The sequence below is a fragment of the Poecilia mexicana genome, unplaced genomic scaffold (assembly GCF_051168715.1).
Source record: "Poecilia mexicana isolate PSO_F unplaced genomic scaffold, ASM5116871v1 scaffold_8, whole genome shotgun sequence".
In the NCBI taxonomy this organism is placed as follows: Eukaryota; Metazoa; Chordata; class Actinopteri; order Cyprinodontiformes; family Poeciliidae; genus Poecilia; species Poecilia mexicana.
This window is the reverse complement of record NW_028263377.1, coordinates 18815384-18827391: the sequence shown is the minus strand read 5'-3', so window position 1 is coordinate 18827391 and position 12008 is coordinate 18815384. Positions and strand designations below refer to the sequence as shown.

General features: G+C 40.5%; 1 protein-coding gene across 1 annotated transcript; it reads left to right on the top strand.

Annotated features, from left to right (window-relative positions):
* Positions 1-414: 414 nt before the first annotated feature.
* LOC106915618 (myosin heavy chain, fast skeletal muscle-like) lies at positions 415-10582 on the top strand. The gene is made up of 40 exons (XM_088007615.1): positions 415-466; positions 602-823; positions 921-1064; positions 1165-1321; positions 1397-1424; positions 1520-1640; positions 1783-1875; positions 1964-2027; positions 2186-2284; positions 2370-2473; positions 2558-2696; positions 2779-2897; positions 2998-3147; positions 3231-3401; positions 3655-3961; positions 4089-4159; positions 4240-4327; positions 4431-4548; positions 4634-4757; positions 4847-4983; positions 5090-5345; positions 5561-5803; positions 5924-6100; positions 6199-6344; positions 6428-6518; positions 6614-7003; positions 7091-7217; positions 7296-7414; positions 7500-7696; positions 7780-7963; positions 8058-8223; positions 8369-8493; positions 8608-8916; positions 8990-9193; positions 9283-9408; positions 9491-9661; positions 9794-9898; positions 9981-10076; positions 10217-10348; positions 10464-10582. Exons 2-40 carry the CDS (start codon positions 620-622, stop codon positions 10479-10481), a joined length of 5820 nt encoding a protein of 1939 aa, XP_087863741.1. The 5' UTR covers positions 415-466; positions 602-619; the 3' UTR covers positions 10482-10582.
* The last annotated feature ends 1426 nt before the right edge of the window (positions 10583-12008 follow it).

Sequence of the window (12008 nt, the reverse complement as noted above, 5' to 3'; positions counted from 1 at the left end):
TGACAAAGCTCTTAGTTTAATAGCTAGTAAATGTTATATCAAAAAATAGCAGTCTGATCCTGAAATGTCACACGTTGGGTCTTAAGATGACAAGGATGCTTGACCAAATGGAGAAGCAGGCTGCTGCTGACCGAGGCATTTTCAGCCTGTATAAAAGCAGCAGCCCCAGACTCCGCTGAGAACTGATGGGCATCCCTTACAGGTCAGTCCTTTGTTGTTTACATTAACTTATACTTGCTTGGGTTTAAGAGATTAACTTCATGTGTCTCTTTCTGTTGCTTCTGTGATATCAAGTGGTTCTTTTGTATTGCTGATTTGAGTTATTTGAAATTAAACAACTCCATAATTAATCTAGGAGACTTTAAAATTGAAATATTTCAGAAAAGTATTTTGAGATTAACCATGTAAATCTTTCTTTTAGTAGCATCTTTAGGCATCATTAAACATCAACTCAGCTAGGAGGAAGGTAGGATTTATATGTACAATAATAAAAGTATAATAGATTTTGATTTTCTAGAAATGTGTGTGTGTTCCAGAATATCATACAAATTTTATGAAAACAAATAAGATTAAACCAATTCAAAAGTTGTTATTCTTACAGGACTGAAAAGTTGCCAAAATGAGCACGGATGCAGAGATGGAGGCCTATGGCCCTGCGGCCATATATCTCCGCAAGCCAGAAAGGGAGAGGATTGAAGCTCAGGCCGCTCCATTTGATGCTAAAACAGCTTACTTTGTGGTGGATCCTGATGAGATGTATCTCAAGGGTAAACTTGTGAAGAAAGAAGGTGGCAAAGCCACTGTTGAGATAGAAGGAGGGAAGGTGGGTTAAGCTTTGTTCAATTTTTTAATTTTGTCTTGTTCTAATTCCTCTCGAATTTTATATTTTAAACACGTGTGACAGTCCATGTTTTTTTTAGACTGTAACAGTCAAAGAGGATGATATTCATCCCAGGAATCCTCCAAAGTTCGACAAAATTGAGGACATGGCCATGATGACCCACCTCAACGAGCCTTGTGTGTTGTATAACCTCAAAGATCGGTTTGCATCTTGGATGATCTACGTGAGGATTTAGGATGAAAACATTACCATAAAAATCTAAAAATAAATACCAACTCAAAAGCAGGCCAGGATAATAAATAAGAATATATCTGTCTTTTCAGACTTACTCTGGCTTGTTTTGTGTCGTTGTGAACCCCTACAAGTGGCTCCCAGTGTACGATGCTGTTGTTGTTGGGGCATACAGAGGCAAGAAGAGGATTGAGGCACCCCCTCACATCTTCTCTGTCTCTGACAATGCCTATCAGTTCATGCTCACAGGTAAGATTTTGAACAGTGAGAGATGGTGATGCATATTTACTGCAAACCATATATATTTACAAATGTTTCTTTCAGATCGTGAGAACCAGTCCATCCTCATCACGTAAGTAACAAAAAAAAAAAAATGTTTAGACATATTTACAGAAGTGTAACAATGAGGCTGAATAATCTGAATGATCACTTATTCCTCTCCTCTAGTGGAGAATCCGGTGCTGGAAAAACTGTAAACACCAAGCGTGTCATCCAGTACTTTGCAACAATTGCAATGACTGGATCTAAGAAGGCAGAACCAGTGGCTGGAAAAATGCAGGTATACAATGTTTTTTGTGTACAAAGGTCAGAGAATTACCTCTTAAATAATTCACATATTTAAGAGGCATGTGAGATATGCCTCTTACATTTCACATATAACAGGTATATGTGAAATGTAAAATCAAATGTTAAAAATATATTTTTTGCAGGGTTCACTGGAAGATCAAATCATTGCAGCAAACCCTCTGCTGGAGGCCTATGGTAATGCCAAAACTGTGAGGAACGACAACTCCTCTCGTTTTGTGAGTATTAGGGGAGGGGAAGAAAGAATATCATGATTTTTGGAGTTGCATATTAAGAATCCTAATAGCCAGATTATTACATGTTAAGGGTAAATTCATCAGAATCCATTTCGGAACCAGTGGCAAGCTGGCCTCAGCAGACATTGAAACATGTAAGTTGTTTTCACAAATTATTATTTGACTTGAAAATGGATCTTGATTTCAATGCAGTATAATGTTGTATGGAAAACATTTAAAGACATGCACTCTTCTTGGGTGGTGAAACATATCTGCAGTATATTATTTTCCCACACTAATCTTTCAAATTTAGATCTGCTGGAGAAGTCCCGTGTCACCTTCCAGCTGTCTGCTGAGAGAAGTTACCACATCTTCTATCAACTGATGACAGGTCACAAGCCTGAGCTGCTAGGTATAATATTAGATCACTTGCTCACAATAATTCAATGAAAAAATGCACTATGCATGTTATAGCTATTTCTTCCAATTCTTTGCAGAGGCTCTATTGATCACTACCAATCCCTATGACTATCCTATGATCAGTCAGGGTGAGGTGACTGTCAAGAGTATAAATGATGTGGAGGAGTTCATTGCAACAGATGTAGGTTTGCATGTTTAGGTAACACAAATCTTACGTTTCATGGGATGTTTGAAAGTTTAACTACAAACTTGGTATCTATTGTAGACTGCAATTGATATCTTGGGCTTCACTGCTGATGAGAAGATCAACATCTACAAGCTCACTGGTGCTGTGATGCATCATGGCAACATGAAGTTCAAGCAGAAACAGCGTGAGGAGCAGGCTGAACCAGATGGCACGGAGGGTAAAAATTATAACATTTTTAGAAATGCTTCATTGTGCTGTCAAGCTTTCCTCATTTAAATAATGGTCTTTTTTTCTAAAAGTGGCTGATAAAATCGCCTACCTCCTGGGTCTGAACTCAGCTGATATGCTGAAGGCTCTGTGCTACCCAAGAGTCAAAGTCGGAAATGAGATGGTCACCAAAGGTCAAACCGTCCCACAGGTAAATTCTGTAATAGTTGTTTTTGGTTAACCAAAAACATTTCTTAACTGTTGGGACTATGCAAGGCAGTTTATTACATAAACTTAATTTATTCTTCTAGGTGAACAACGCTGTCAGTGCTCTGTGCAAGTCTGTCTATGAGAAAATGTTCTTGTGGATGGTCATCCGTATCAATGAGATGCTGGACACAAAGCAGGCGAGAGCCTTCTTCATTGGAGTCTTGGACATTGCTGGCTTTGAGATCTTTGATGTGAGTGAAGAAAAACTCAAAAATGTCTTATGAAACAGTGTTGATTTCCAATTAATTAAAAAAAAAACTCTCAATAATTACAGTTCAACAGCCTAGAGCAGCTCTGCATCAACTTCACCAATGAAAAACTGCAACAGTTCTTCAACCACCACATGTTTGTCCTGGAGCAAGAGGAGTACAAGAAGGAAGGCATTGAGTGGGAGTTCATTGACTTCGGTATGGACTTGGCTGCCTGCATTGAGCTTATTGAGAAGGTGAGTAGTTGTTATAAAATTGTTCTTGTTTAAATACTAGTATTGTTTGAATACTTACTGGATTTTCATTCAACTTTCAAAAAAGATTGACAGAAACCTGCAAAACAACTTGAACTGAGATTTGATCATATCCTGTTGAATAACTGTCATAAAACATTTGTTCAATTTATTCTGCAAGTTCATCTGAAAATATTTACATGCGTTTGAATAAAATTTTAACTAAAGTTAAATTTAAAATGGTAATTGTTCACAGCCAATGGGCATCTTCTCCATCCTTGAAGAGGAGTGCATGTTCCCCAAAGCCTCTGATACAACTTTCAAGAACAAGCTGAATGATCAGCATCTTGGCAAGAGTAAAGCCTATGAGAAACCCAAGCCTGGAAAGGGCAAAGCTGAGGCTCACTTCTCCCTGGTTCACTATGCTGGTACAGTGGACTACAACATCAATGGCTGGCTGGACAAGAACAAAGACCCACTGAACGATTCAGTGGTTCAGCTCTACCAGAAGTCCTCAAACAAACTGCTTTGTCTTCTCTACGTAGCTCATGCTTCAACAGAGGGTATGATTACTATGAACTAATCAGTCAGACAGACAGACAGACAGACAGACAGACAGACATTTAACATTTTTATTGATCAGACGAAACATGTGCTGTACTGCTATTTGTTTTGTTTTTTTTCAAACAGAGTCAGGTGGTGGCAAGAAGGGCGGCAAGAAGAAGGGTGGTTCCTTCCAGACTGTGTCTGCTCTTTTCAGGGTATGGACAATTTTTTGAGAACTATGAAGGGTAATGGTTTAAAATCATCCATTGAATAATTTTAATATGCTGATCTACAGGAGAACTTGGGCAAGCTGATGACCAACTTGAGGAGCACTCATCCTCACTTTGTGCGTTGCCTGATTCCCAATGAGTCAAAGACCCCAGGTAAGAAGCTCAGTCGTAGAAATTTGACATTAAGAAATTTTACACAATATTATTTGGAGACACAGTTGAATTAATTTTCACTAAATATATTACCAACCCTCAGGTCTTATGGAGAACTTCTTGGTCATCCACCAGCTGAGGTGTAACGGTGTGCTGGAGGGCATCAGGATCTGCAGAAAGGGCTTCCCTAGCAGAATCCTCTACGGTGACTTCAAGCAGAGGTAGATGCTGTTGTCTTTCTAAATGTGAAGAAATGTTTTCAGATGTGAAGATGGAAGAAAGCAAAATCCACATTTTCTCTCATAGATATAAAGTACTGAATGCCAGTGTTATCCCTGAGGGACAGTTTATTGACAACAAGAAGGCTTCAGAGAAGCTGCTGGGCTCCATTGATGTGGACCACACTCAGTACAAGTTTGGACACACTAAGGTATGTTGGAAAAATACATTAATGACATTTGCTGGGAACGATTCCTTTGTATCCATGTGTTTTAACTTGCAAAGGTTTTGATATTATAGGTGTTCTTCAAAGCTGGTCTTCTGGGTACTCTTGAGGAGATGAGAGATGAAAAACTGGCTGAGCTGGTTACCATGACTCAGGCTCTCTGCCGAGGATATGTCATGAGGAAGGAGTTTGTGAAGATGATGGAGAGGAGGTGCGGGCATTATTTTGACTGCTAAAAAGTTGCAGTTGCCTATTAAAACAAGATCCTTCTTTAGAAAAACTGATATTTTGTTATGATTAACTGATTTTTCAACCAGAGAGGCTATCTATTCCATCCAATACAACATCCGTTCATTCATGAATGTCAAGAACTGGCCATGGATGACCCTGTACTTCAAGATCAAGCCTCTGCTGAAGAGTGCAGAGACTGAGAAGGAGTTGCAGAATATGAAGGAGAACTATGAAAAGATGAAGACAGACCTGGCTACTGCTTTGGCCAAGAAGAAGGAACTGGAGGAGAAAATGGTCTCTATGCTCCAGGAGAAGAATGACTTGCAGCTTCAAGTAGCTGCTGTGAGTAGGCAGATTTCTTAAATGTCATTTATTTATATTCATACTAGAGTGATTAACCATGTAGTTCCTATGTTCATAAACTAACATAACATTGGTGATATGTATTTGGTGAACACCAGGTCTGTGTAAAACGTACATGTTTTTGAATCATCCTTATTAAATAGGTATGTATGTAAAAAAAACATTAACGCATGTTTCTTCCCCCTCAATCACAGGAAGTTGAGAATCTCTCAGATGCTGAGGAAAGGTGTGAAGGGCTGATTAAGAGCAAGATCCAGCTTGAGGCCAAACTCAAGGAGACAAGTGAGAGACTGGAGGATGAAGAGGAAATCAACGCTGAGCTGACTGCCAAGAAAAGGAAGCTGGAGGATGAATGCTCTGAGCTGAAGAAGGACATTGATGACTTAGAGCTCACCTTGGCTAAAGTGGAGAAGGAGAAACATGCCACTGAAAACAAGGTTCAAATCACTTAGAAACGCACTGACATTCACACACACTGGACAGACATATATACCATATGAGGGCATTATTTGAATTTATATCTCTTAAATATTTAATGTATAACTGTTTCACCGTAGGTGAAAAATCTGACAGAGGAGATGGCAACTCAGGATGAGGCTATTGCCAAGCTCACCAAGGAGAAGAAAGCCCTCCAAGAGGCCCATCAGCAAACACTGGATGATCTCCAGGCAGAGGAAGACAAAGTCAACACTCTGACCAAGGCCAAGACAAAGCTGGAACAGCAAGTGGACGATGTAAGAAAACGGTTTATTTGTCTTCCTCATTAGGCATTAGCATAATTATGCAGTCTTTGTACTGATTACTGTGTTTGAATGTACCTATTATACAATAGCTTGAGGGCTCATTGGAGCAAGAGAAGAAGCTCCGTATGGACCTTGAGAGAGCAAAGAGAAAGCTTGAAGGAGATCTGAAACTGGCCCAGGAATCCATTATGGATCTGGAGAATGACAAGCAGCAGTCTGATGAAAAGATCAAGAAGTGAGTGCAGACTATCTTTATTTTTCAACATGTGTTAGTGTCATATCAGATAATTGAGCTCAACACTGTTTTTTGAAATCCAGGAAGGACTTTGAAATCAGCCAGCTTCTCAGCAAGATTGAGGATGAACAGTCCCTTGGAGCTCAGCTTCAGAAGAAGATCAAGGAACTTCAGGTAATACTGTTTAACCTTAATTGCCCCTGGCTGAATTTTTTTCAGTGATTCGCAGAATGATCTTGAGTGATTACTTCAATGCATTTGATTTCTAGGCTCGCATTGAGGAGCTGGAAGAGGAGATTGAGGCTGAGAGATCTGCCCGTGCTAAGGTAGAGAAGCAGAGAGCTGACCTGTCCAGGGAGCTTGAGGAGATCAGCGAGAGGCTTGAGGAGGCTGGTGGAGCCACAGCTGCTCAGATTGAGATGAACAAGAAGCGTGAGGCTGAGTTCCAGAAGCTGCGCCGTGACCTTGAAGAGTCCACCTTGCAGCATGAATCCACCGCAGCAGCTCTCCGCAAGAAGCAGGCCGACAGCGTTGCTGAGCTGGGAGAGCAGATCGACAACCTGCAGCGCGTCAAGCAGAAGCTGGAGAAGGAGAAGAGTGAGTACAAGATGGAGATTGATGACCTGTCCAGCAACATGGAGGCTGTTGCCAAAGCCAAGGTGAGTGGATAGTACATGTTTGACAATGATCAGCAATATGTATTACGGCTCAGAAGCACCTTTTTCATACATCTGTGATGGTTTCAGGGCAATTTGGAGAAAATGTGCAGAACTCTTGAGGACCAACTCAGTGAACTCAAAGCTAAAAATGATGAGAATGTCCGCCAGCTGAATGACATTAATGGACAAAAAGCAAGACTCCAGACGGAGAATGGTAATTCACCTGACCTTAAACCTGTGTTTTACACTGATTAAGGAAATCTCAGAAATAATATATTTTTTACTTTTACAGGTGAGTTTGGTCGTCAACTTGAGGAGAAAGAGGCTCTTGTTTCTCAGCTGACAAGAGGCAAGCAGGCTTTCACTCAGCAGATTGAGGAGCTCAAGAGACACATTGAGGAGGAAGTGAAGGTAGAAAAGTCTGTCTATATTTTCTTTTGCCATGCATGATGAGGTCAATAGACAAATCATTCCACACTCAACTTGTGTTACCCAGGCCAAGAATGCCCTGGCCCATGCTGTTCAGTCAGCCCGCCATGACTGTGATCTGCTCAGAGAGCAGTTTGAGGAGGAGCAGGAGGCCAAAGCTGAGCTGCAGAGAGGCATGTCTAAGGCCAACAGTGAGGTGGCTCAGTGGAGGTCCAAATATGAGACTGATGCCATCCAGCGCACTGAGGAGCTGGAGGAGGCCAAGTGAGTCATAATGAATGTCTCAGTTTAATTATGTGTCATTTTTATCATGTGTTCTTACGATACAACACACCTTTTTAATCCAGGAAAAAGCTTGCCCAGCGCTTGCAGGAGGCTGAGGAATCCATTGAGGCTGTGAACTCCAAGTGTGCCTCTTTGGAGAAGACCAAGCAGAGGCTCCAGGGTGAGGTGGAGGACCTCATGATTGATGTGGAGAGAGCTAATTCTCTGGCTGCCAACCTTGACAAGAAGCAGAGGAACTTTGACAAGGTACTGTTCTTGAACCTAAAATTATCTTTACCCAAGGCAAGACATTGTACTTAAGATTGTACTTAAATCAATTCCTCTATCCATATAAATGTAGGTTCTTGCTGAGTGGAAGCAGAAGTATGAGGAGAGCCAGGCTGAGCTGGAAGGAGCCCAAAAGGAGGCTCGCTCCCTGAGCACTGAGCTGTTCAAGATGAAGAACTCCTATGAAGAGGCTCTGGACCAACTGGAGACCATGAAGAGAGAGAACAAGAACCTGCAGCGTATGTCATTATTAAAAAATTCATTATACAAGTCATGTAGTTTTGCGACTGTAACATTCCTTATCAAACTCAGAAAGAACAACAATAATTTCTTTTTTCGGTAGGTTTCTGATTAAACAGCATTTTATTTATTCTTTCATTGCAGAGGAGATCTCAGATTTGACCGAACAGATCGGTGAGACTGGTAAGACCATTCATGAGTTGGAGAAAACTAAAAAGACTCTGGATTCTGAGAAGTCTGAAATTCAAGCTGCACTGGAAGAGGCTGAGGTAAAACCATTCTCACTAGTTAATAATTTAAACCACATTATACATACAAAATGCATATTCAGGACACTTTAGTTTTGTACCTTGTCACCTTGCTATATGCTTAAACCTCTCAAGGGCACCCTGGAACATGAAGAGGCCAAGATTCTCCGCGTCCAGCTGGAGCTCAACCAGGTCAAGAGCGAGATTGACAGGAAGCTGGCAGAGAAGGATGAAGAAATGGAGCAGATCAAGAGAAATAGCCAGAGAGTGATTGACTCCATGCAGAGCACTCTGGATGCTGAGATCAGGAGCAGGAATGATGCCCTGAGAATCAAGAAGAAGATGGAGGGAGACCTGAACGAGATGGAGATCCAACTGAGCCACGCCAACAGACAGGCTGCCGAGGCCCAGAAACAACTGAGGAATGTCCAGGGACAACTCAAGGTGAGTTTGATACAAAAAAAATATGTATAAAAGACCTTTCATATTTCTGACACCAAATTTATATTGCTGTTAGGATGCCCAACTGCACCTTGATGATGCCCTCAGAGGACAGGAGGACATGAAGGAGCAGGTGGCCATGGTGGAGCGCAGGAACGGTCTGATGATGGCTGAGATTGAGGAGCTGAGAGCCGCTCTGGAGCAAACAGAGAGATCACGTAAAGTGGCCGAGCAGGAGTTGGTTGATGCCAGTGAGCGTGTTGGACTTCTGCACTCTCAGGTTGAGTTTTAGTTATTCACAAGAAACCAGGGCTTTCCAAGTCACTAAACCAACACATCAACATTTTTTTAATTCTCATTAATTTTCAGAACACCAGCCTTCTGAACACCAAGAAGAAGCTGGAAGCTGACCTGGTCCAGGTTCAGGGTGAGGTGGAGGATGCTGTTCAGGAGGCCAGAAACGCTGAGGAGAAGGCCAAAAAGGCTATCACTGATGTCAGCTTAAATCTCGGAAACCACACAATTTAAACCTTTTGTTTAACCTTTAACCAAAACTTGAAAAACAACATAATTTCAGGCTGCCATGATGGCTGAAGAGCTGAAGAAGGAGCAGGACACCAGTGCTCACCTGGAGAGGATGAAGAAGAACCTGGAGATTACAGTCAAGGACTTGCAGCACCGCCTGGATGAGGCTGAGAACCTCGCCATGAAGGGTGGCAAGAAACAGCTCCAGAAACTGGAACAGAGGGTATGAATTCCATTGTCATTCAAATGATTTAATTGAAAAATGAACAAAAATACATTTCTCATACAACTTCTACAAATTCCAGTCTAAAGGCACGTGCTTTTCGAAAGATAATACTTTATCATCACATACAAGGTTCGTGAACTCGAGTCTGAGGTTGAAGGGGAGCAGAGACGTGGAGCCGAAGCTGTTAAAGGAGTCCGCAAATATGAAAGAAGAGTTAAGGAGCTGACCTACCAGGTAATTTTTAGGTTTTAGTAAAAATACAGTAACTTTCTACCTTGTTGTTAGCACTTAACATGTATTTATGTGATATTTCTAGACCGAGGAGGACAAGAAGAATTTGGTCAGACTTCAGGACCTGGTTGATAAGCTCCAGCTCAAGGTCAAGTCTTACAAGAGACAGGCTGAGGAAGCTGTAAGTTAGATATTTTATCTTAAATATCTTGTATTTTAATAAAAAAGTAACTAAATAAATTACAATGTTCATAAACAGTAGGTAAATATGACAGTGTCTTATCAACTTTAATAAAACAATTTAACCATTTTTCCTCCCAGGAGGAACAAGCCAACACCCACATGTCCAGGCTCAGGAAGGTCCAGCATGAGATGGAGGAAGCTCAGGAGCGTGCTGACATCGCTGAGTCTCAGGTCAACAAGCTCAGAGCCAAGAGCCGTGATGCTGGAAAGGTAAGGTTATTTTTTGACATTGGTATTCCTTGATGATATTGTGTCAATCAGTAAATGAAATCTTAATTTTGAACTTTGATAATAACTAACTGTCTTCTGTGCTCTCCTTTGTCAGTCGGATTCTGCAGAGTAAGAGTCATCATTTACTGAAGACCTTTCAACGGAGTTCATAAAATATGAACCGGTTGTTTGGGTATCTTTCTTATAACAATAAAGATGAGAATTATCATTGGCTTTCATAATCTTGTCACTTTATTTTTGAATGTCTTGTTTAAATCAAAATGCAGCACTCAGCAATTTAGGCTTTTGTAGATTAAACAGCAGTGGCAGTGTTGCACACAGTGCCATATAAATAATTTTCTTTATTTGTTCTTTAGATTTTCAATGTAGATTCCCTAAATAATAACATGAATCCTGCCATATAGTATTATCTGACATGGAAGTGCCTGTTTGCATGCTACCCATCTATAACATTTAACAGCTGTTTTTTGATTGTCAGTTTATGAGCTACATTTGAATGCTCCAGTAGATGACTAAAATAGACTTCATAAAACAATTACGGAGGATTTCAAATGGCATTCACTTAAAATAAAGAACAGGAAAACAAAATGGTGTTTATCTTCCTTCCCATGAATACATAGGGCGAATCAAATTCTGCTTAGTGCACACAAACTGCTCAGTCCTTCCCTGCATCCAAGCAATGTCCTATTTGAGATGTCGCAAGAAACAAACATGGCGTTGCCAAGCCCAAGACTATGCCCCATGGAAAAAACCCAAGGCTTGACCTGGAATCTTGGAACAGAATAAAATCTCCATGCATGCTTTCAATGAACTTTCACCTTCTCGCCTTGGTGGGCTTTCATAAATGCCGCACTGCTTTTGTATGCCTCTGAAGGGAGTGTATGGTGACAGGAAGACATGTCCATGTAATGCAAGCAGCAAAAGAAATCCACATCACAAATCTATGTAAATGTATTGTTTTTTTACCTAAACGAAATCCAAAATGTCCTAATGGGGGCAGAGGAGCTGACTTCTTGAGGCAAAACAGTAATCAACAATAATAAGCAGTCTGATTAATCTTAGATACCATCACACAAAGCTTTGGAGGAGTGGAGGAGCATAGTGGAATAGTGTTTAGTACTGACCTAGGTTGTAGTCTTGGCCAGAGCTTTTCTGCCTACAGTTTGAATTTGCCCCACCATCTATTTGATTTATTATATAGTATATATTATATAGTTCTCAGATCATCACTGACTGTTTCAAAACTGACTTTATCGGGGGATTGTATTTACAAAACTAATTCATCAAACTTTATTATCACAATTACTACTAGTTTTAAACAAGACAATAACCAACGTTTTAACCTCAAAAAATCCATATGGAGTCATGAGTAGTATAATTTAGTTTCAATAGTGGGTCACTCAAATGATATGAAGACACAATCACCAGATGGTCTTTGAATGTTTCATCCACCTGAAAAAAATACTTTATTTGTTTGATCAATTACTTGTAGAGGAAGCATTTCCATTTTCTCCATTAATATGTGAAATGTTTTTGAGGTTGGACAGCGAAGCTCAAAAATAGTTTTTAGATGGGGACCTAAGTTTTAATACAACCCGTTAATGATGCTTCTTCAGCAGGTGCCAGTCTTGATTAAATA